This window comes from Cavia porcellus, unplaced genomic scaffold (assembly GCF_034190915.1).
Source record: "Cavia porcellus strain 051 isolate PalLab524CR breed Dunkin Hartley unplaced genomic scaffold, mCavPor4.1 scaffold_2, whole genome shotgun sequence".
Classification (NCBI taxonomy): Eukaryota; Metazoa; Chordata; class Mammalia; order Rodentia; family Caviidae; genus Cavia; species Cavia porcellus.
Genome location: NW_026947485.1, coordinates 31,513,653 through 31,539,255, shown reverse-complemented (window position 1 = coordinate 31,539,255; position 25,603 = coordinate 31,513,653). Strand labels below are relative to the sequence as shown.

General features: G+C 42.2%; 1 protein-coding gene across 5 annotated transcripts in view; it reads right to left on the bottom strand.

Moving 5' to 3' along the window:
* The window catches only part of Chn2 (chimerin 2), a 270,609-nt gene that overhangs the window by 84,420 nt on the left and 160,586 nt on the right, over positions 1-25,603 (bottom strand). For 4 of the 5 annotated variants that reach the window (XM_063239995.1, XM_063240007.1, XM_063239992.1 and 1 more), the window contains exons 4-6: positions 15,800-15,831; positions 12,041-12,154; positions 10,006-10,291 (exon numbers count right to left, since the gene is read on the bottom strand). In XM_063239995.1, coding sequence (XP_063096065.1) covers positions 10,006-10,291; positions 12,041-12,154; positions 15,800-15,831 — 432 coding nt within the window. Of the gene's footprint in view, positions 1-10,005; positions 10,292-12,040; positions 12,155-15,799; positions 15,832-22,573; positions 22,592-25,603 lie in introns of those variants that run through there. The other variant, XM_063239998.1, reaches the window with a different exon arrangement.

The following is a 25,603-nucleotide window of genomic DNA, read 5'->3' as shown; positions in this document are numbered from 1 at the left end:
AACTGTGTATATCCGGATGACACCGAGAGCTGTTTTCAAATGACCAAGGCCCGGCTCTTGCTCAGTTCTCTGGCCCACACCTGTGGCGAGGCGCTGGGACGGGCTCTGAGGCAATGAAGAGGCCAAAGCCTCAGTGAGTTTATGAGGCATGAGAGGATTGACTCCTCACTCTGTGTGGCCGGGGCAGATTCCATTCCCGTCCAGCAGTCCTGCAGCCCAAGGTGATAACAGTGGCATGCGGGTGATTCCTCCCTCTGCCCTGGAGACACACACATGCCAGCTCCTCCAAAAGGTGTGGTTTCTATCCACCCACATCCGCCCACGTTTTCAAAGTGCAGCCTGGCGGTGCTCAAGGGAACTCCAGATCCTTTCAGAGTCCATGATGTCAGAACTATTTCAGCAGTTATGTCAAAGAAACCACGGCTTGTCACGTTGTTTTAGCATGCTGTTAACATATGCATTTCCCTGAGAAAACTTTGGAAACCTTTCTGTGAGGTTGGAGTTTGTCCCCATGCTTCAGACACAACAGTGCATCACCACAGGCTGAACACAGGAGCAGATGTGAGAATCCAGCTGCCTCCCAGTAAGCCAGACACTAAAGAGATTTACAGAACATAGAAAAACAAGGCCAATACTCTGATATTTTTTCATTTTGGAAAACAGGGCTATTTTTTCATAAAATACGTTACTGACATTAACACACCGTGGTTATGAGTTAATTACTGTTACTTTTAAAATAATATTTTGAAATTTTCTCATTCTTACTTTCTCGGTGACAATCAAGAGCTATAACTCATAGAGCCATAAGCTCTTTGAGCTCCTCGGTAAATCCGAAGAGCATGGAGGGGTCCTCAGGCCGGAAGTCGGGAGCATCTCTAGACTAGAATAGCAGCGCGTCAGATGCCAGGACTATTTCATTTTGAAGTGTCCCACATGCTGTAGAGCTCCCCACATGCTGCCTGTCACAGAGAATGAGCACGCGCTACAAAAACAGACACCCCCCAGCTATTGTGTAGCCCAATCTGTACTATAAAAGCGGAGGAAACGGGGACGAATCAACGAGTTCATTACTGAAAATTTGTTCTTGCTCATTACACCCACATCTGTTAGGTTTGATCGCCTAAGAACGTCACTAGGATGTCATCCTACTTCTAACCACAAGGTGGCAGAGTTGCACAGAAAATACTAACAACTGCAACTGGCTGTTTGCAGGAGAGACTTGCGGGGAGAGGTACGGAATGTCTGTTGCACCTCTTCATGATGCACGCTGAATGTATGGCTTTCCTTTTGTTCCTGTAAAGCTTTAACCTGGAGGGTACTGATGGTGAGAGGCTGGTAAAAAAGAGATGCTTTCTGATAGAACACCAACCCTTTGGACAGAATGACCCATGAGGCTCTCCACTGGGCTGCATCACCCAGCTTTTAAAATCCAGATTTCCAGGCCTTAATATTAACTCTGGATTCCTGAGGGTGGAGTCTGGGATATTTTCATTTGATTTTCAATTCCCCAGTAAACTGCCATCAGTGGCCACAGGTGAGTCAAAGTGCTATAAATTTTTTTGCCACTAAGAAGGAAACCACCTGCTGATCTTAGGAGTGAACACCAACTGTTCCTTGTTCCTTCAATGAACTCTTCTAATCCCACTCGGGTTAATTATTTCCCATCACTCAAGCTTTGGCCGGTAACCTGGGAGAAAAGAATCAAGCAAACCAGCGCCCATGCTCATAAACGCCGGTGTTATCATCTTAGAGGTGTCCTCCTGCAGGCTTTGTGTGTGCGTCAGGAGGAACAGAAGAAATGCCACAGACTAAATGAGGACTGAAGAGTCTCAGAGACAAGAGGCATGGGCCATGGGGTCCAGACGTCCTATTAAAAGAAAATGCTTCTCTGAATGTCTGATAATCTTTACCTCCCTGTCTCACTTTTAATCTAACCCAGGTTCTCAGCCCTGGCTGTGCTTTAAAATCAACACAGTTTGTAACAGCTATATCTTGGAAATAACCCTAATACCCATCGACCGCTGAATGGATAAAAAAATATGGTATTTTTATACAAGGGAGTACTATTCAGCTATAAAGAAGGAGAAATTTGAAACTTTTATAGGTAAATGGATGCATCCCGAGACCACAGTCATAAGTGAAATACATCAGACTCCCATGTGTAAATATCACATTGTTTCCCTAGTGTAAATTTTTAAAAGAGTAAATAAGGTCCAAAATGTACAATAGATAGTGTGAAAATGAAGGGGAAAGAAAGTGTTCAAAAAGAAAGAACAACTGCAATAGGGTTAAGGAGAAAAGAAAGAAGGGAAAAAAGTTTATGCATATATACACACACACATATATATATATATATACAATATATTTACATATGTAAATATATACAAGACAGAAAACTATACTACTTATTTCTGTTAGTTCATCAAAAAGAACAGTTTCTGTTTTCATTGTCTGATTGTTTGATCATCTTTTTCATGCCTAAATCTTGTAATCTGAACCACTTTCAAGATAAAAATAAGCAGCAATACATGAACTAGTGTTAATTTCCTGTTTTCTGAAATTCTATATCATTTTTATCCTTTTATTGTTATAAAGCTAAAAATGGGGAATGGGAGCATGTGGGCAGCATTAGAAATACTGACACTTGAACTTCACCAGTGGGGAACCTTTGATTCAATAGATCAAGAAGGGCTGAATACAGACTTTTTAAAAAATCTCACAGGAGGACCCTAACTTGCAGCTGCCCGGAGAGGCAGCCACCTAAGTAAATGAACTACCACTCAGGCAGGGGGATGAATCCCACGTCATTAGGGAATTCTGGCATAAAATGATGCTTGACAAAACCTGGCTGCATGAGCAAAGTAATCTAAGCTGGCATCCATTCTTACAGTGTCCTCTTCTGTTCTGTTTTATGGCTGTGTCTATGCAAGGGCAGGAAGACAGCCGATCAAAGTCATTACCGCACCTGTCACTTTTACTAGCAAAGTTACGCTTATCTTCATTTATCCTGGACTCAGTGAACAGCCTGGTGACGTGTTATTTACAAAGGCCTCCATAGATTTTCCAGACCGGCAATGTGAGCTTTTTTCACCTCCTTGATTCCAGTAAGGATTCACCCTCTTCTTCGGTATCTGAATGCAGCCCCTCTCCTTAGAGAAGAGCAGGGCCAATGCCATGCTTGAGTCTTATGAAGAAACAAAGCTTCACCATCCTCCAAGACCAAGATCCCCTCCAGATGGCACGGCTGTGGGACCACCCAAGAAAAAGGTAACTGCATAATCATCCATCAGTGCCCACTCAGCTTCCGGCCTCAGTGAGTCTTCCACGGGTGATGAGAAAGAACAGTGGTAACACACAGCAGTAGAATGCTATCCACTCAGGACTCTTCTCTGCACGCCTTGTGTTAGTTACCTGTGCCACACCTCCCCTCCTGAATCAATTCTCTGTTCTGTCTTCCCCTGGATAGGGAAGACGCTCCCCATGGGTTGTATCGTCAGCTCCTCTGGCCCTCTAGCTTCTTCTGCGTTTGGCCAGCAGGAGGTACAGGTGTTGGATCAGAGCATTAGCAGAGAAAAGTTGGGTGCCTGGGTGGTGCAGCGGTGCAAGGCTGGACCCTTGATAGTCTGTGGGATCCCCACCCCAGGGGAGACCCCTGTAAGCTCTCATGAAACTCCAATAACCCTCGCACCTTTCCTGTCCTCTTGAACACTGTGGGGATGATCACTCTGCCTGGGCCGGCCCCTGGGAATGGCCTCCCTACCCAAATTCTCTCTGGAATCTCAGCGCTCTGTGCTTTCCTTTTCCAGCTGGGGACCTACTGGGTGGGTGCCTTCCAGACTTATTTGAAGTTTTTGGTAGTACTCAGGGTTGAACCTATGCCCCTCACACTGAGCTACACTTTATTTTGAGCCACTGCCTTTTATTATGAGGCAGGAGCTAGCTGAGTTGCTCAGATGGGACTTGAACTTGCAGCCCTCCTGCCTCAGCCTCCCAGAGCGCTGGGATTCTAGGCGTCCACATTCATTTTTTATCAGCCAGTTATGTGTACAGGAGTCTGGAGGTAGGACATGTAATCCTCAGAGATCTAAACTCTATGATAACTTCTAAGCAGAGGGTTCCAAAGGGCATTTTTTCTCTCTGAGCCACCTAGAAGTTGTGGAAATACTCTTTCTGCTACTGAGCTGATGCCTTCACCTCCCATTTGGTAAAACAAAGTGGTTACTCAGAAGTCTCCCATGTCTTCTTCTCTCTGGCTGTGGCTTCTCCTGATGTTACAGATGACCTTGTTCCAGCCAGTGGAGGGAAGGGTGCATCGAGAGAGAAGGGGATGAGAAACCACCACACATGCTCTGAGAGAAGTTTGGAGGAACTAAGGGGGACACGGGGACGATTTGCTAATTTTTAGGTCATCCATCCATGTCTTACTCAACAAGAGTCGATCAGTGAGCCCTTGACGGGCTGAGAATCAGGAAGAATCAGGAAGGAAGTAGAGGAGGGAGAGGCAGCCAGACCACAGGTTCTCACATTCAGCAAGCATGGGAACCAGCCCGGGCTGTGAAGGCACAGATGGGCAGGGGCCACCCGCAGTCCCTGGCCCAGTGGCACTGGGTTGGCCTGAGTGTGGGCTTTTCTAATTGGCCCCAGGGTAGGACCAAACTACTGGCCCCATATTTTGACAACCACTATTCTAAACAGTTTCCTCACACAGCGCTGCTGAGCCATCACCAAGATGCCACGTGCTGGGGTAGCTGCCAGATGAAGCAGGCGTCCCTGCAGGTTTTATTAAAGAGTAGGGTTGCTGTGCTGGGCCCCAAAGGGTAATGGGGAACTGGGGGATCTGAGAAAGGGAATGCATTTCAGGCTGTGGGTGCAGCTAGAGGACAACCCCTCCCCCAAAGGGAAGCCACTGGCCAGAAATGCTGGGAAAGCGGGTGCAGAGTGCAAGGGGGTGCGTGCGTTTCTATCTCTTCTTAAGGTCACTCACTTCCCAGGCCTGACCATGGCTCTTGGGTATCCTCTGAGCTCTGTCATGGTGTGCCTTTGTCACTGTCTGCCAGGGGATGCCCAGGCCCCAGTGAGGCCTGGGGGTAGGAGAGGCACGGCAGCTGCGGGGCACCCTCAGCCAGTAGGGGGCAGGAGCAGATGGACAAGCTTAAAACAACATGGCTCCTAAGAAGACACCAGCTTGGGACTCCACACCACCTCTCCTCACCGGCTTTGCTTTCCCTTCCGCTCAGACAGGCTGCAAATGCCATGTTGAGGAATGTCAATTTTGTCCTGTGGACAGAGTAAGTCAGCACTTTGCCTAGATTAAAACAACCAGGACAGCACTCTGCTGAGCACTAGCCTTTAGGCGTGATCCTGGGCTGGGGAGAACCACTCCGCATGACCTTGGCCTGCTACTGAGGCTTCTGCCGGTCAGCAGGGCTGACCCCTTCCTGGACATGGCCATCACCTAGCATTCAAAGGCAGTGTAGGGAAATGTAGTATCCTTCCTGTCAAAGATATTCAGGCAGGCCTGCTGGGTCACACAGTGACAACTGCAACTGACCACGGAAGGGTCACACTGGGATGTGAAGAGAGGCGCTGGAAAGGGAGAAAACAATTATTAAAAAAAAGGAATACGAAAGAAACATGGGTGGGAGGGAAGAGGTCACAATGATCTATTTCTGAGCAGTTCTTCAGGAAACAAGAACATCGGAACAGAGTGGAAGACATCCTGGACAGAAGGGGCAGCTCTCCCCAGTCTCCCAGGAGCACAATGGAGACCTAAGAGGGCTTTGCTGCCAACCGTGAGAAAGCAAGAGTGATGTGGAGGGGTCTGTCCCACAGCAGTGGGAGAGGCAGGCGGGACTGGGGGAGGATCGGAGGTGGGAGGAGCCCTGGGAGGGCCCCAGGGGAGCACTCTTATCAGCAGGCAACGGGAAGTATTTGGGAAGCAGCCTCAGAAACCCATCTCCCGCCCCACCCTGGATTTGGCCATTTCCGGTCCTGTGCTATAATTACTCTTTCTGGCTCCCAAGGCTTCAGTAAAAGCCTGCAAACAGAGACTCTCTGTCAACAGTCTGGGGGGTAGCGAGGTGAAAGAGAAGAAGAGGTGCTGCCAGCCTGGGGAGAGGGGCAGTGAGGAAGGGAGGGAGGCCAGAACTGGGGCTGTGGAGTGTGCACAGGTGTGTGCAGGCGTGACCACAAAGCTGAACATGTTTTACTTGGAGCCTGCTTTAACACAGGTGAACTGAGGACATCATAAAATCTGTTTTTTTCCTGATGTAATTTTCTGAACAGATACTGCATATAATAATGGTTCAAAAAACAGAGTATCAAATGGTAGCAGAGAGAATCTCCCCACACTCCCTCCTCGACACACCTATTTCCCACAGGCAACCAATCTCTCAAAGAATATTTTAAAATTCGACGAGAAAAATACATGTCAAAATCGTGTTCCAATTTGCATAGTGATGCATGTTATGTGGATTACCGCAAGATACTTTTCTCACTTAACTGGCTACAGATCTTTGCCTATCAGCCCAGAAGAAAAGTCTCATGCTGTCTCATGATATCCCTTTAAAGAAAGGTACCAGAATTCATTCAAGCAGCTCTGAGCTGAGAGGTCTAGGTTGTTTTTAAACTTTTGCTGCTATTAGAAAAACAATGATGTGAATAAGATATGATACAGGTTAAGTATCTTCGTTCAAAAATCTGAAATTTACAATGATCCAAAACACAAAGCTTTTTGGCTTTTGGCTTTTCAGATTGGTCTATGCAAATATTTCGATATCCAACAAACAAAACCCTTTCAAATCTGAAATAATCTTGATCCCAAGCTTCAATCTGTATATTCTCAACTGGCTTTCATTATATGAAGGCCACAGATGATATTTCCCCAGTAAAATGTAAGTGACAGTTACTATGGCAAACCATAGCGACTTAAAAAGGATGTCCTGTTGAAAACGTTGTTGTCACGCAGAATTTGATTTGGTGGGATATATTGGTAGAAAAGTTTAGTTGTTATTGTTAGTAACAGCTTTGTAATTTCAAAAACAGAACATGTAAAGACTTAGTGACTTCTGGAACTCATTGATTTAGGATGGCCATGACCAAGAGTGTTTGCTTAAAAAAGTAAGGGTGGTCAGGACAGAATGAGGTTCTGCGATCAGCAGATTTACAAGTCAGTGAACTGGAATTAGGAAGCACTGTGTGGACTCCTCACTCTGCTGCTGCTGTAGATAAACTACAGAGGGGAACTTCTGCTCTGTGATCCTGGCAATGTTGTTCTGAGAACAAAGTGGGAAATAATTTCACATACGTGAAATCTGCGGGTGAACTTTGAAGGCTTGAACCAATGTTGAGTCCTACTGCTAGTCTTATATTTTTTACTATGCCATTGTTGAAGGTCAGCACATAATCCACCATGGAATAAATTCTAAAATACATTTTATATAAGAAATTACACTGCACGTAACTATTTTAATTAAATGTACCAAATAGATATCATAATGTTTTTAAAAACCAATTAAAGAGAATCAGAAAGGAAACAGATTGCTATTGACTAATCACCCCAATTTCTTTTTTCATTTTTTTTAGACTTTCCATCTCTCCATCTCATTTACAGTTATTAAAGTGAAGTTCACTGCTAACAACTTTGAGTGACAATAAATATGGAAACCACTCAAATCTGGTAGTAATGCCATTTTTGCCAATCAGCACTGTTAATGTTCTTGGATTCACTGATAACATAATCTCTCTGGATTCATTTGGAAATGATCAATAAAGCAAACGAGTGACTAACATTGGAGCACTCCGGAAACAGAACCATTGGTATGCTTGCATTTGAGAAATATTGAGACAACTACCCACTTCATTCATTAAAATCTTCAAGAACCATCATGACCAAAGCAGACAAGCACCCCGGGCTGTTCTCAGAAATCCATTCAAGTGTCCATTCTCTCATTTCTAGTCCCTGCATCCATGGCAACAGGCCACTGACCTGCCCCAAAGGGAGACAGAATCTCTGGCAAGACTGAGAGTTTTAATAATTCCACTTGTCAACATGGGTCAGACAGAAATGGATGGATTCCTACCAAGTTACTTAACAACCTACTAACAAAATGAGTAGTCACCAGCATATGACCAGATCCAGCACCCAGAGTACCCCTCAGGAACGTCAAGCATCACATCGTTAGAGTCCAAGAAAATCTGAATCACAGACACCAGGCTACCAAATTCTGTGCTCAGTTAGGACTTCTTCCCCCAATATTTTCCTTATTTACCCATTCCCTAAAAGGTAAAGGTGCAGTACTCTGCGGGGCTTATTCAAAGTGATTACTAATCTGGTTATTTTTTCTCCCAAATTTATTTTAATAAACAAATATGAAAGATCTATAGAAAAGGACATATTTTGCTACAAAAGTTTCCTGATGAGAAACTTTCTGGGAATATCAGTTTCTAGTGACAAAATTTCTCTCTTGATGAAGGTGAGGATCTAGAAGCAACAGGTCTGATACCCAGCATCTGCTCTCTTCTCCCTGACACCAGAGAGTTTGGGCTTTGCGTCTCCACCACACAGCCTGTCTCTTATAAGACTGCCTATGTGGTGGCCCTGCCTTCTGATTCAGAAACATAAACAGTGCTTCAGAGGTTTATTTCACAATTCATCTTCTGATTTGTCATGGTCTGCAAGGTCAGTTTCCAGATTTTCTATTCTAAATTAATTTTGAACAGATTTCCCAAACAGACTAAGAAATGGCTTTTGTCTGGATGGGAACAAATTCTGAATGTTAGGACTCAAGTCCCTTTTTCTATCTGTTCTGTCGAAACGTAAAACAACTGCCAATCCCACAAGTTCCTAAATCAATTATTTGTAAGAGAATGCACAGGTGCAGTGGAGATGCAGAGTTATAAAAAGAAAATGGCAAATTATTTTTTCATGGGCCAGCTGCTCAATCGATGTGATCCTGGGGAACATTCTTCTTAGCTCTGAAGCTCAATTAGTAAATCAATTAACCCCATCCCCTTCCCTGCCACCAGGACCAAGCTGCCACCCTTCACCCTCTGTCTCCATCTCAGGATGGAGACATCCTGCCCAGTTAGTCAGCCTGAGGTGCCCATGCTTTCCAAAAGCCTTCATCGACAAGGGTCCTGTTTCAGTTTAATTAAGATTTAGCAATCAGCAGAAGCAAAGCACCTCGCTCTGCTCCCACTTATTGATCTCTGTCCCCTTGGTTCTTGCTTGCCTTAGAAGTGGGGCTCAGTACAGACTCAGTGGGGACTGATGATGTGGCTGGCTGTCACTTTCTTTCAGTGGGAAGGACATATGACCAGGCAAAGCAGACGGTTCCTGAAGGGGCACTTACTAAAAATCTGCTTAGCAAACTGTGGCAGAGCCTTTCCAGAAGACAGCAACTTACTGGAGAGGAAAATCAGATCTCCTTCACCATATCGTGCCATGACACACTCACCATGCACACTCACCTACTTCAGAGTTTGTGTATCTTTTGCTTCATCTAGGGCAAAGGGCAGCCTGTCTTTCTAAGCATTGCAGAGAAAGCCATTGTTGCTAATGCTCCCAAATCTGTCAGTGAAATCATTGTCTAAGATGGGCCACCTTCAGTAGGCATCTAATCTGTGGATAAGAGGCTAGCTGGGTGGAACTGGAGATGGGTCCAGTGACACTTCAAACGGCAATTAAAACACATTTCACCATTAAACACTCAAGAGAGTTTTCTCTCAAACTCCAGGTCAATTCATAAATGATTATTTGTTGACTGACTTTATAGGCTTGTGCAAATCACATACCATTTTGTAGCCTTTGTAGTTCCTCATGTGTAAAATGAGGATGTTGAACTCATTTCTAAGGTTCCTTTGGAGACTCAAAGGACTCTATAGGTTGATAGTGGGGGATAGGACACCTTCAGCATTTTGGCAAATCACATCCACCACTAACCTCCTCCTTACTCAGCACCAGCTGAAAACAGACAGGCTGCTGCCCTCAGGCACACGGCTCACCTTCTCCACTGACGTGTGCTCTTCGTTTGTGACGTTTGTTTTCCTTGACTCGTTTTTAGACCTGCTCAGCCTTCTGGATACTTTTTCTCGGAGTAAAGTGGCATATCCAATGTGTTCATAGATGGGGTTCGTTGTCATTTTTGAAATGTATTCAGCAGCTTTTGTTTCTATGTACAACGTTATCAAGCCATCTGTCACCAGATCGTGAATGGATTCAAATCTCTTTTCGCCCACAAAGTGTTTCCCATCATGGAAGAGCCGGTAGTTTAAGGTCTGGTTTCCAAACCTGCCCACAAGAGATCGACGGATTACAAGAGATTAGAATCAAAATGGCGAGGACCAGATAACAGTTCGGAACACATGTCATATGTCAGGCATGGGGTGGACAATTATCAGAGAGACCCTTTGTGATGGGTACAGTTATTACTGAGGCTTGAAGAGTTGGGGATATCAGTCAGAGGTCATATATCCGGAATGAGACAGAGATGGGACTTAACCCCAGGCAGTCACTTAGAATCACTGGGTCCTATAAACCACTCAGGTCAGTGGGTCATAGCATTATTTACAAACGTCAGAGGATATGCATGATTTACAAATATCTTACCTATAAACTTTCTTAATGGGAACGAGCAATCACCATTGCAAGACCCTAATGCCCCTGATTACATCAGTGGAGCACCCCATTCCTGCCATCCCAGTTAGTGCAGCAGAGAGATACATCAGAACTGTGCCAGAACCACCACCACCTGCCTCCAGCAATGTCCCCAACTGTCCTCTCCTCCTATCCCTGGCTCTCCCAGTGGACTCTGACCTGAATCACAGCCTTGCCTGGCTCCTCCCTGGGACTGCCAGCTTCTGCCACTGGGGAGCTGGGAAGATAGAACTTTGGATACTTAGAGTACTCAATAGCTTTGGAAGTACTTCTTCATCATTACCTCAGTTAAGATATATCTTAGACATTGCCAGTTGCAACTTGGAAAGTTTCTTTCCAAGGCCATAATACTGAAATGCTGCACCTTTCTGATCTGGGTGGCTGGGAAGTGTTTCCCCCACTCCCATCCCTCCTATGGAGAAAGGCCTTCCTGCTACCAGAATCTATAAATGAACTTTTGGAAGACAATCTGATTCTGAAACTGGATACTGCCCCAAACCTAAATAGGATTGTGGAAGTAATTAAATGGCACAAAATTCCTGATCAAAGTATGGAAAATGCAAAGGATGCAATGTTTTTCTTCCAGCAGGGAGGCTGAGGCAGGAGGATCACAAGATCAAGTTCAGCTAGGGTAACTTAGTGACTTAGTAAGACCCTGACTCAAAATAAAGAGTTAAAACACAGTGGAGGATGTAGCTTAGTGTGAAGGCCCTCAGTTCACTCTTCATTAACAAAACAAACAACAAACGAAAGCCTTTCCATACTTGTGCATGACTGTGACAGGCTCTGGAGAAACCTGTTGGGCAGGTGCATGGGCGAAGTCCTATCCTCCCAGCACCCCAGCTACAGAAGCTGAAAGGTGACCACCATCATGAGGAGCTGCCTCTGAGAGAACACGATGGGCAAGCAATGCCCAGCAGGTCTTAGCAGATGTTCCCATCCAGACAAGGGGAGGGACTGCTGCTCAAAAGTGCTGCTGGGAACCGGGGCATGACTGTCAGGTAGCTCCATAGTCAGGCAGAAGCAGCGGAGGGAATGCCAACTGCCCAGTTAATTCTCCAGTGTGCCCTGTATCCACAATCACAGCCCGTGTCTGATGACCTAAGAACACCAGTGGCCAAGGAGATGCACCTCAGGCTATGTGCTGCTGAAGCTTTGAAAAAACAAAAAAGTGGAAGTAGAATAAACAGCATGGAGGGAGTGATTGTCTATGGGGGCTAAGTTTCTGCTTGAGATAGTGAGAAAGTTCTGGAAAGGGATAGTGGAGATGGTTGTGCAACATAGAAATACTAATTTCATTATATACATATATGCACACATATATTACCATAAATGGGGTACGCATAAGTAAAGCCATGAAAACAGTGAATGAATTGCACGCACCTCAGAGCTAATGTGTAGCATCCTGGCTGCCGCTGGCTTTCTCGAAGGATATAGGCGCCCTCCACGCCTCCCAGGAGCTCATCCGCCTGCTCCCGCGAGATGATCCCATGAAACCTGGGGAAACAACATCGTCACAGACCACATACAAGGTAGGACCTCAGAAACTAGGACGAAAAGGATGGGGGGGCGCCCCGAATCTACAGCCCCACCTGGGTGAAGGGGGCGTGGCTACTGCACACCTTACACACTGACTTGGAACCGGTGTGCTCTAAACAGAGGGATGTCCGCAGAGGCAAACAGGCAGACCCCAGGCCACCTGGTTCTCTGCTACTGTCTTTGCTCTCAAGCTGCAAAGGGAAGTCAAAACAAAAAGCTCCCATTATGGCTTCTTTTATAACCGTGGAGAAAAACAAAAGAGCAATTACCAATTTAGCTCTCAGCTGAAACACAGATAACTATGTATTATCCTGATTGCAAATGAACACTTATTGATTAGAGACCTGCTTGCTTCAGGTGCGGGGTGTTAATTTTAGAGGCTCATCTTCTGCAAAGAAGAGCTGGCACTAATCAACCTCTCCCCAACCCTTTACATTTTGAGAACAATGGCTTAGCGACATGTTTGGAAAAGGTACCTATTTTTCTTTGTTACAGATAACATTTATATTCATTTATCTTCACAAGTAATACATAAGCATGTAGGAAACGGGGCATATTTGGGAGGGTTTCGGGCTTGGTCAAAGATTGCTTTGACCTTCCAAGGGAGGCTGTCTCAGGTCTAGAGAATGAACAGTGATCAGGGAGGACAAGGAAAAGATATGAGTTGGGTCAGGTCCCACCTACGCTCCTTGTTCCCTGTAAGCCAGGATGGCTGCTCACCACCGTTATTAGAGATTTATCCACCTGTGTTTTTAGAGCAAGATGGGTTGGGGATGGGCGTGAGGCCAGTGGAGGGACTCCAACTCCCTGAGAAAAGGGACACTACTTCTTTTTAGGAGACTAAGTCAGAGAAGGAAAAGGAAGGGAGAAAGGAAAGCCAACCAGACAAGTTTTGTTTTCTTCTCCTGCAGGAGTACAACAAATAAGTTACAGGACAAATACAGAAAGTCTATATTTGGGAAAAAAATAGCCTAGTAAAGTGTATATGTCTTAAGTCCCTCTATCTTTTAAAAGCAGTATTTTTCTGAAATGAAGATGCATGTGCAGAGACACGAGGGATGTTCATGCCCCAAAGGAGAGCAGTGTCCCCAGTGTTTGAGGGAGGGAGACGCAGAGGGATCTGGCAGAATGTACTCATTGCTCGAGTTGGCCCCACAAGCATGTATGGGACTGGAGCTGGCAGGTCAGGCACAGGGCTAGTGAGCAGAGGTCTGGAGCTTTGCTTGGGGCTAAAGACACTGAGCTCTGCAAACCCTGTGGAGAAGCCTCATGTTTGGCAGGTGCTGGGCAGAGAGGGCTGGAGAGAGAGCCTGGACAAGAGACCTGAGGACGGCTTGCACCCATATGTGTCAGGGCGTCAGGATGACAGGAGGGGCAGGGGGGCGCTGGAATGTTTTCCACACAAGAGCCAAGAAGCACAAAAGCTGGTGTCAGAAGAGGTGCGAGAAGGGGCTGTTTAGGACACTCCTGGCTGGTGAGGCAGGGGTGCGTGAGCAGAGGGATGAGGCAGGTCACTAGATCTAGTTAGTACCTGCCCCGGGACACTGCTGGGGAGAAATCCAGGAGAAAGGGAAAGAAGAGTGTCCCAAACAGGCGGTCACTGTGAAAGCAGCTGAATGTGAACTCCCTTGAACTGTCAAGTTCATTTCAAACTGTCAGTGGCAGACAGCGTCAAGAACTAAGCTAACTCCAGATGTTCAAAAGAAGAAAGTGACAATTTTGTGTACCTGAAGACCCAGTCTGTGCTCATCACCACCTTTATGGATGGTTTTAAAAACTCTGAGTGTATATATATATATATATATATATATATATATATATATATATATGATAAACCAGATAGAAAGAGATACAGGGAAAAGAGTGATGCTGGTTCTTTCCTGTTTCACGGTGGGGAGCTTTGGGTATTTTCCTGTATTTTTTATTTTTCCTAAGTTAGCAGGTATTCATACTATTCCTATGTAAACTTTTTGAAAAAAAGTAATGCCTGTGCACATTGGGAAAATTCAAAATTCAAATGTTAAAAATACAAAAGAAATTGCCAGCAGTACAGAAGTAAAAATTGTCTTTGCCTAAAGGAATGCACTGTCCACAGTTTCTTCTGTTCAAGTTTCACTGTCCACACTTCCCTAGAAATGTGCCTGTGTCTTTTCTAAACAGAGCGTGTATTACTTCATGAGTGGAAGAGAAAAGCCCTTTAAAAAAAATTCTGAAGGTTTTACGCTAATTCTTCTCTACAAAATGTTCATTTTAGTAGTTAAGAAAAATGTTTCCTCGGATTCTACTCTGTACATATTCTGCATGAACCAGGGGTCAGAATATGAGGACTAAATGGCATGTAAGCAAACTGTCATGCAGAAAAGAACATGCACAATAAATAGAGTAGCTTTGGAATTCATGTTCAAATCTGTATGGGGCAGGTTTTCATTTTCTTTTCTTTTCTTTTTTATTAATTGTGCTATTTGCAAGCAAAACTTGCATCAGTACACTGAGAAAGAAAAACTATACCACAGCATGGGATAAGGCATTAGGGACATGGGGTAGATCAGAGAAGAGCTGGCATTCCTGGGCAGGTGTTCCAGAGGGACCAGCTGCATTCCCAGAACCTGGCATGGAGGTTCTGAAATGCAGCTACAGCAATTAGAAGGAACCCTGGGCTGGGAGCACTAAACATGTCATTAATTGCAAAGATGAAGCTTTGATGGGCCACAAAATAGGTGGATAAAGGTGTTGAATTGGCTGGGACAGCCTGGGAGGTGGCCTTGCAAGAGGCTTTGCTGCTATTGCTGCTTCTAGGTCAGAGATGGGAAGAAAAGGGACTTGGAAATCTTATTTTGGACAACTCCACCTCTCTCTCTCTCTCTCTCTCTAAGGTGTTATACATATCACAGTTAAGTTGCAAATTGTTTTTATGGTCAAGAAAGTTTCTAGGTTTCTGAGAAACAGTGGTTGGAATTGAGAGAGACAGAAAGAGAGAGAGGAGAGAGAGAGAAAGAGAGAGAGAGAGAGAGAGAGAGAGAGAGAGAGAGAGAGAGACAGAGAGACAGAGACATCTGAGGGAAGGAGAATAATTACGGTAATTATAGTATTAAGCCAATTTGGCTAACATATACAAGTCAGGAAAAATCAACATTTTGGTTTATGAGACTGCAGGAAAGTAAGATGTCTTTCCTCCTTTCCTGACTACCATATTCACAAAGTACAGGAGGGTCAGGAACTCAGGTAGCATGCACGGCTTCGACACTGATAAGGTTTAATTATATCAAGGTAGAGAGTGGAATTAAATGCTAACAGAGAGTCTCAATTATGCAAAATACCATCTTACATTTCAAATGCTCGCCAGGCACTCAGAAGCTGCTTCTGTGGGAAGCATTGTGGCAAGAAACACTTTCCCTCCCACCTTAATGGAAAACAAGCACCTGAACATTATAAAGAAAATCCAATACAAAGGAGTCTGATTGCATTTATTCTTATCATTAAACTCTCGCACAATGGACATGTGATGAACACCGTATTTTAGGGAATTTTGAATATTTAATATTTAAATGACATATGAAGTGACTATTTATTAAATTATTAAAATAAAGATAGTACAATACATACTCTCTTCCATAATATTTTGGTCTGTTTTCCACCTATATCAAAAAGAAGAAAAGTATTAATAATGCATTTGAATTCAAATCAGCTAGATCAAAATGCTATTTAAACAAACAGAGCTGGAGTCCCAGAAGTAATTTTATTACAGATTTCATTCTCCAAATCAGAAATCCATGAAACTATGAAGTTAATCAACACATTCTACTGTCTTGAGTAGGAATGATCTAGACTTATTTCATTTCTCTGCTCATTAGGCTCATTTTCCACCTAAACTCAATCAGCCAATAAAAGAATTTTCAGGGGACACAAAGTGATGCTTATTTTAATATTAAGAACAAAACAAATACTTCCAGCATGAATAAAATATAAGCATTGGTTTCAGTCTTCATCTGATTGTTTCATTACGCATTTATCTCAAAAACTGAGCAGTACACTTGGATTAAAACATGAAACCAGCTTAATTTGGCCTCTTTCCAAATAAAATCAATACTATTTTTAAACAAATGACTAATAGACTGAAATTCATTTGATATCAGCGGTAAGGATATGAAAGAAAAGACTTACGACTTTAAAAATCACAAAATTTCAAAAAAGACACTTCAATCAGAAGTTTAGCCTTGCGGTTATCTTTCTGATTTTAACATGCATATGGTCATCTACTTTCATAAGAATTTAGTTTCCTTTTGTTTGTAGTATTGGAATTGGTGAGAAATTAACATGAATTTTCATGTGTAGCTTTCTTTTCCCTACTTTAACTCTGGTACACTCAAAAGAGAATTGAGACACATTAAGATTTTTACTGATAGTTAAAGGTATGATAGCAACTTTATGTTTATTTATTGGAATGCAGTAGAAGCCTGGCAGCAATTCTGTCTGCTGTCGTCTCTGTCTATAGCTAAATGGGTTGTTTTCTCTTTAGGGTTCACAGACAGACATAGTTGTGGGTTTCAAGGCACTGGCATTTTCCTGGTCTACCTTTACGCTCACAGGATGCAGGGTTCTAAGATTACATAGGTGTTACGGACCAGAGAAAAAGCTCAAAGAGATGCTTGGGCTGAGAGGGCCACATTCACAATCCTGTCTAGGACAAGCCTTGCTGGCACAAGACTAATCATCTAGACACTTACAAGTATGTGTTCACTCTTCTGTGCATTTTCACACCTGAAAGCACTCAACCAAGAGAGGCGTTCATAATTCTTAATCTTCCAGGTTTAAAGCCTGCTCAATGTCTTCGTGAAGGAAGATTTAAATAATATCATTAACAGAAGCACAAAGTGTGCAAAAGGCGCCTTATTACCTGATATCTTTTCTCTAAGTAATGTGTTCCGTTACTCTGCATACCAGTAAGCTTTTTAATGAGTTGAGCATTTTGATATTTATATTTTTCTACTGGCTTTCAAAGTTCTTTGTTTTGTACTGTTGACATGCAGTTTCAACACCAATGTATGCCTGAGAAGCAATTTAACACTAGAAGACACAAAGGAAGTACATAATATTTAATGACAAGATCCCTCCCCTTTCTTGAAGACCCAGCATTCCAAAATTTGAAATGATTTCTTTTATAGAAGGACAATTGTTTATTCCCACCTCTTTGGGTAGGCCATTACACTGGTCTGTAAAATCTAGATGTAGCTCCCAGCCTTTCTTTTTCTATCTTATATTTTTCTCCAAAACAGGAAGAGTAATTCGTCTAGCTTCGCAGGTAGACAGTATGGTACATGGTGCCTGCTGCTAACTCGTGGAGTGCAGGTTATAGGTGATTAATAAATGTTGAACTTAATTGACTTTTAAGAAGACAACAAATTGCTTTACGTTCACCCATCAATCATAAAAATATAGAGCACACCTATTGGATTCCTGGCTCTATACTCAGTCCTGTAATATGATCATAGAATAATGGCCTTAAAGGGCCAGGAAGGACATCTCTGAGGAGCTCAGGACATTCTGTGCTTGCAACAGGAAAAAAGATACATAAGAATAAGCCCATCAGATGCCCCAAAGTAGGAAGGTCAATATTTATGGTATCCTGAAGGCTACCAAATACAATCCTATCCAGAGGAGACTGATCCAATTGAGGGACAAACTTCTTGTGTAAAGAAAACCACTAGAAAATAAAACAATAGGCCTGAATGTGGAACAGAGCGTACCCAGAATAGGACCATGGAAGAGGCCCTAAATATTGTAAGACACAGTACTGATGTATCATTTTCCATTTATCTGAAACCACATAATTAACTACAGACTCCTGGTTTTCCTTTTCAGCTAGATTGGGCAGCTCTACATAGGAGGAGAGGACAAATGGAGATAAGGGGAAGAAGACAGAGGATATGGTCAGAGATCTGACTACTGACAGAGGCTGCTTTGGCCTCAAGTTGATTCAACCTCTTTTTCCTTTGTTGTCTCTGTTGCTCTCATAGAAAATGCAGCTGATTTTGGTACTAATAAAGAAAGAAAGAATGGCTGCCAGAAAAACACAACCCGAACCAAACACTTTTTCCTTTTATAAACTTTTTGCTCACTGGAATCCAGACACAGTCTCTATCTCTACTCTTACCTAAGCTTTAAACCAATCAAGAGCTTAATTTTCAAATTAAATGACATGAAAAAAATCATAAGACATCCACATTTCTTCAAGTTGGATAATAAATGGACCTAGAGGTAGATAAAGCCCAGATGACTAGGTGTCAGGGCTCCAAGGGACAAAGTATCTCCCTGGAGGGACTAGGAACCACCATATTGCGACCCATCTGTGCCTTATAGAGCTTAAGCCACTCCCTCCCCAGGCAGAGCTCTGTGTCAGCCAGCCACGAGATTCAAGTCCACCTGTGAGACATGGAGCTATTTTATCACAGAAGCTGTAGCACTGAAGTTTAGTTTTCAATGAGATTCCCTTCAGTGAATGTGACTGAGACACAGGACTTCTGATAAATAAAAACTAGGGCACTCAGATAGCTTCCCCACTGAGTTATTAGAATTTGGCAAATTGATCAAATAATAGAGGAAGACTTTAGATGGTCACATGGATGCAAGGAGGGTTAGAAAATGTAACATGTATGAAAGTTGTTTCTGGAGTTTTCTAGCCTCTGTGAATATCCTAGGACAGTAGTAGGGGCCTCCTTGGTGACCCTGACCATTGTGAATAAGATTCAGAGATGTTGGCTCTGCTTGCCTGCTCTGGAGAATTAGTGCTTCACCTCCAAGAAGTGAAAGAAATCCATCTTTTTTTTAAGAAAAAGGAAAATGAAATAATTTGTAGACAAATTACAAGATCCTCTAATACTGGCTCCACCTGGCTCAGAAAGTAACATCCTTACTGATAGGACAAGACCAAGCGCCGGATCATTTGAACGAGCACACACATGAAATGGACCTATCCGGAGACCTAGGTGGACCTGGCATACATGAGACATCCATGCAGACTTGTCGACTCACGCTTCTTTCAATGTAACAACATTTTATTCTAAGTAAACATCATCTATAGAAGCCTAGTCCCCGAAGTGCACAATACATGCTACTGTTAATGCAGACACTATTGAAATTCCTCTTTTTAGAACTGCCTGCTTTACAGCTGCATTTCTCAAAGTATGGTTCAATTATTCAAAATGGAAACCTCAGAGTGCTTGTTAAAGAACATAGATTCCTGATTCTCACCTTGGACCACTTGAGCCAAATTACTGAGAATAGGCTAGGATGTGACGTGCTATCTAATCTAGCCTCCCTTGATGATACTAAAGCACATTCTAAAGTCAAAATCTCTGCTTGGTTTTTGAGGATGAATGTTATTAGGCAAAGAGGCATCATTACTGAGCCAAATCAGTAGACTGGGTAAGTGATCAAAGTAGGAAATATATTTAAAGCTAAAAGGAGGCATAGTCACAAGATTTCCACTGTGACTTCTGAGGGTATTTTAGAAGAGACATTTCTAAAATGCTCTGGACAATATGAATTTGCAAATGGAAGCAAAGCTCTCCAAGATGACTTGTGGAAAAGGGTTAGGGTCATGTAATATACAGTTAGACCTCCATATCCTCATGTTCCATATCTGCACACCCAACCAACTACAGATCGAAGTATTTCACAAAATTCAACAGAATTCCAAAGAGCAAGACTTGAATTTGCTATGCTGAACCCATATGGAGTGAAGTGAGGCAAAGAGATATTAGGTAATATAAGTTATCTAGATGTAATATAAAGTATAGAGTGTGTATACATTCTAGGCAAAGACTGCACTATTTCACAAAGGAGACTTCAGTATCTGCAGATTTGAGTATTTGTGGGGGATTTTGGACCCCAGGCCCTGTACATACTAACTTATAGAAATATGTAATTTGTTAAACTGTATGTATATAGGTACTAAAAAAAGATCTGTTTCATGACTTTATAGTCACATCTCCGGTATAATTAAGTTGCCAGCACTGTGACTGCTGAAGATGGCCTTGGTCCTGACCAATCTTTGCCATTACATATACTGTATCCTTACATATGTGAAGCCAATTTAAATGGCACAGCTTCCAGCTACCAGCTGGAATATTCCATATTCATTTTTAGAGCACCCCAAAAAATTCATTTTCCAAGTATTAGTATAGTTCTCTTAAATAACTTACTAGTAACATAATCAGAATTGCTGCATAAGGGATGATCAAAGCTGCACGGAATGTTTAAATTAAAAAATGTAAAAAAAAGTAATAAGAACTAAGGAGTAATAAAACCCAAAATGTGTAAATTTTGTTGTAAAAAAGAGAGAGAAAAAAAGTGCTCTAAAGGATACAACTGCAAGTGTGTTTAGGGGTGTTAAATAGCTGACCACATTAATGTTTTTGGTTGGATCACTGAACACAACTGTTTGCAGTCTCACTGTTTGAATGTCCACTTTGTATGCTTTGATACTGTGACTTGAGCAACTATCTCTAAGATGATAATGTGTAATCTATTAAATGGTGATTTCTTACTTTTTTTTTGTAGTCTGTATTACTTGTACCCTTACACCACTTTGTTTTGTTTTGTTTTTTCTCTTTTTCCTTTTAAATAAAATTTTAAAAAATGTATTACAGTAAAGGACACTTTGCCACTAATGTCTCTCAAAATATTTGCCCTTGTTCACGTTTATCCCATCATTCTTCCCACTTTCTGAAGTAGTTCTGAAAGTCCACTTTCCTGGGTATCCTTATGAAGTACGATAAAAAAAAAAAAATAGGGAGACTGCTGCTGCTGAGTGCCAGCCAACAGAAAAGCAGGCTCGTAAAACCACAGTCCTCGTGTTCCTTATTCCCTGGATGTGGCACTGTGCAACTTCTGGCTCTTCCCCAAAGCCAAAGTCACCACAAAGGTTAAATGCTTTGAACTGATTCAGGACATGGAGGCAGCCATGGCAGGACAACTGTAGACACTCAGGAAAGAGGGCTTCCAGAGAGTGGTAAGAACAATGAGATATGTGTATTCAAAGCAAGAGCGAATATTTTGAGGGGAATTAGTGGCAATGTGCCTTTTCCTTTAATAATCTTATTTAAACACACATTATATTTTTAAGACATTGAAAGACCAATGACCTGATTGTGTAATATTTAGTGGGGTAATGAATATGTATGTTTAGGTACAGTACACAACTGACTAAAATGGGAATTTCATTATCCTTTCCCACTGAGTATGCATCAGAATAAAAATAAACAATGAAAGAATATTGCCAAAGATTTGAAAGTTACTCTCTAATTGGCCCTGAGTTGGTAATGCCCTCAGGTACGTGACCTAAACAAATACTGAAGGGCCAATTCCTCAGGGGAGAGGTAGGGAAATTGTGCAGTATGTTTAAACTCAGGGCCAATTAGGAGAACTCTGAGATTTGAGAGAAGTCCGCCCTCCGTGGTTCAGCTAGTCAAGTGCAATCTGGGAACTGGCAGCCCGCTGGCTTCCCCTTGGAACCTGAATCTGCATCTCAAAGGGATGTCATATCCAAGTGGAGGTCTGAGAAGCTGCTGCATACACCAGAACTTCAAGAACTGTGTATAACAGGTTTTTATCTGGGAAAGAATTTTTGGCTAAAACTTGTAGTAAGTCATTATAGCAAATATGCAGACAGCAAGTGCTCAAAGAGCAAAGGGTTGCCTGGGCTCATTAAAAGTTTGCAGAACGAGGCAAAGAATATGAATGCAGAGGCTTGCTTGTTATCAGTCTAACTGCTCTGTGACCGTAGGTAGGTTACCACACTTCTTTGCACCCCAGTTTCTTCAGTTTTCAGCAATATTGGTGTTTTAATAAGGCTATCTGGGAAATTAGATGAGATACTGCCCATGAAAACACGGTGAGACTTGGAACACTGGTAATGCTGAATGGTTACTGAGTGGTTGTTCTGTGCTAGGAGCTGTTCTGGGGGTTTCATGTGCATTATCTCACTGAAGTCATTAAACAACACCATCTGTTAACTGAGGAGTATTATTTTATGGAAAACCACCAGATACCTAGCTAGAGAACACAGAGCTAGCGAATGGCTGAGTCTGGATAGGGGACCCGTAAGCTCCAAGACCACTGCTTGTCTAGTAGGGAATAATCATTGTTGATGCTGTCTTTGGCTCTCAAGATTCTGCAGTTGAGCTAAATACTGAGTAACCTAAATGCTTTTGAGCTTCTTTTTGCCAGGACTGTTCACCTTAAAATCTCTTTCAAGTGATCTGAATTCCATCAATGAGTTAGCAAGAATATTTTGGCTAAATTTGGAGAGATGTACTGATGTTTTTGGCTCTTTCAAATGTTTCCTGTGGTTTCGAACTATGTGTACTCCCAAATTACCTGGTTCATTTCCCAATTTATTCTTGTAATTTTGAGGAAGAATTCACAGCATTTTGCAAAGCTTGAAAGAACAGTCTGGTGACAGCTGCATAGTGAGAGACAGGAGGCATAATCCTTAAATGAGTTTGCTTTATAGTCAGATTATCATTGCTTAGATAAACACAAGTCCTTTTATATTCAACACAAAGACATTTAAAGAATATTGTGAGTCCTCTGTAAACAAGGTTTCCAATTATTGAAAAAACAAAGCTTTTATAATCCCTCAGCAGCTGGTATATGTTAAGTTTCACTTAATAGAAATAATTTAAAAACCCAATTTAGCAACCCTTTACACGGGGCAGCAAGGGTTCTGGAGTCTCTAAGATACAGATCAAGTGAGGCAGAAAAGGCCTTGATAGGGGATTTATACTGGTGATATTGGAGTAGTTTCATCCACAAAAAATAAATATGGAGAATTCCTTTCAAAGATCTCTGTTGGACAGAAAAAAATCCAAGTACTGAAATTTACATTCATGTAGTCAAAGCACACTGTATAGAATAAAAATTGAGCAAACATCAAAATCTCTTCTTGCTATCTAGAATCTAAAACCTTACTTTTCCTAATGGCAGCACCATGATGTTTCTGGAGCTGGGACTGAGCACTCATAGGTGAATCCCTTCCTGTCCTGATCAGAATGCATCGGAAAAATCTATTGGTCAGTCTTCCTGTAATACTCTTCAGAGGTCATCAATAACTTTGCTAAGTTCTCGAAGTACATATAAGTCAGGCAATTTAACAACCTGATCTCAACATTCTGCTAATGTACAGCTGCATAAAAATAATCATGTATGGGGTTAGACTTACTTGGGGCCAAAGCAGTTCCTATTCATCTCCTTTGATTTATGCCTTCAATTTTTTTCCCCTAAGAATCTGATTTTAGGGGCTGGGGATTTAGCTCAGCAGCATAAGCGCCTGCTTTGCAAGCAGGCAGTCGTGAGTTCGATCCCTGGTACCGGAAAAAAAAAAAGAATCTGATTTTAAAATCAAGCCAGAGTGGTGGTACATGCCTGTAATGCCAGCGTGCTGCGTGCGTGCGTGCTACAGCAGAAAGGCCACAAATTTGAACCCAGCCTTACTCACTAGTGACTTAGCAAGACCCTGTTTCAAAATAGTTTTTAAAAAAATTTTTAAAAAGCCTCGGATATAGCTCAATGCAAATACTCTGGCTGCAATCCTCATTACTGCAATTAATAAATACGTTATTAGCTAAATAAAATCAATGAGAATATTAGAATAACTGCCAAATAAAACTCTTATCTTTAGATTAGTACTTCTCAAATGGAAGGAAGGTGATTTAGTCTCCGAAGGGGGTATTTGGCAGAGGCTAGAGTTTTGTTAATCATGACTAGTAGGGACAGGGGAGGCTACTCGTGTCTACAGGCTAGTCTGGGACATTGATAAATACCCTACAGTGCATAGCACAACCCCTATCATAAAGAATTGCCTCACTAAAAATGTTAATAATAATAACCTCTGGCTTAAAATAAAAGAATTTTTGAACTCTTGAATGTTCTCAGGAAAATTACTAAAATCATTTTCTAAACTAAAATAACAAATAAACAAGAACATACTTGAAATACATAAAGTAAAATAGAAGGTAAAGGAAATATTCACTTTTATAATACTAGCTATTTATGAAGGTATTTTTAAAAAAGAAGGTACTGATGAATGCTGATGACTACCTCCAACTAATCAAGACAGTTCAGATGAATACAAAGTGAACAGACTAAAATGTCAATAAGATTAATAAAGGAACCTACTCCCTCCTTGGAAAAAAGTTTAAACAATGGAAAATATAAAAGCCATAAATAAAAGATGTTATTTGTTGGAAGTAACCAGTTGTCTTAGTTATTTTTCTTGTTGCTGAGACAAAATACTCAGCACCCACAAGTTAAGAGAAGAAAGGTTTATTTAGCTCACAGTGTGTAGACATTTCACTCCATCCACCATTGGCTGACTCCAAGGCAAGGTGGTGTGGCAGACAGGCATCCCGGTGGAGAAACAGATCATGGCAGGCCGAGGGCAGCAAAGCAAGGAAGGGATAAGGCAAGCCTCCTGTCCCTTGTATTCTATCCAGGATGCTGGGATTAGGGTGGTGCCAGTCCAATCAGTAGACTGATTTAGTAATCACATGACTTCAATGTCAGCATCACCCATTTAGACTCAGCTACCTCTGAAAAAGCCCCACCTATGACAGTATAAGGCTTTGAGGGGACATCAAGACCCAAACCGTAACACCAGCCACACTGTACACATTGTGCACTAAAGTATGAGTCCCTACACCACTCTGGATTCCATGCCTCAGAGCATGCTGCTTTGAAACTATTCTGGTGATTGGGTTAGAAACGGAACCTCTACTACTTACAGTGTCCCTGAGCACAGCAGACCCCCTGGGACAAGTGACTAAAGTGGTGGCTGAACGTCTATCCAGTGTGAGCCTCAATGAATTCTTGATTTCCTAGATTTCAATCAATAAGCCACTGTGCAAAACAAGGATCATAAATGAGGAAGATGGAATGCTCAAATTACTTATGTCTAGATGCTAAAAGAAATGAAAGAGAAGTTAAATCCAGACACACACAAATTTCTATACTTCCTACACTGAGTCTTTTGCTTCTGACCTTCTTATCAGACCTCATGACCTAGACCCAGAACTCCCCTAAGGACAGGGCTTTTGGAAAAAACAGAGAAGGCAATGCTTAACAAATTCTGTCTGTGTAGGGAATTTGGTTCTCCCAACTAGCATGTTTGGTGATGATAATCTTTCACATTCCTCATTCCTTGATTGCCCAAAGGTGCCTAAGTGAGCTTCAAACCAAAATCTAGTTGACACTGACAATAAAGATCATATCTTCTTCTACATAAGGAGAAAGATAAATTGTCCACAGAAAACAGAGATGATATACTCATAGAAAATTGTGATTCTGTTGTAATAGTTGGGTGATCTTCAAATTGTTAAAATCCTCAAACATATACATTCTTGGGCCCTG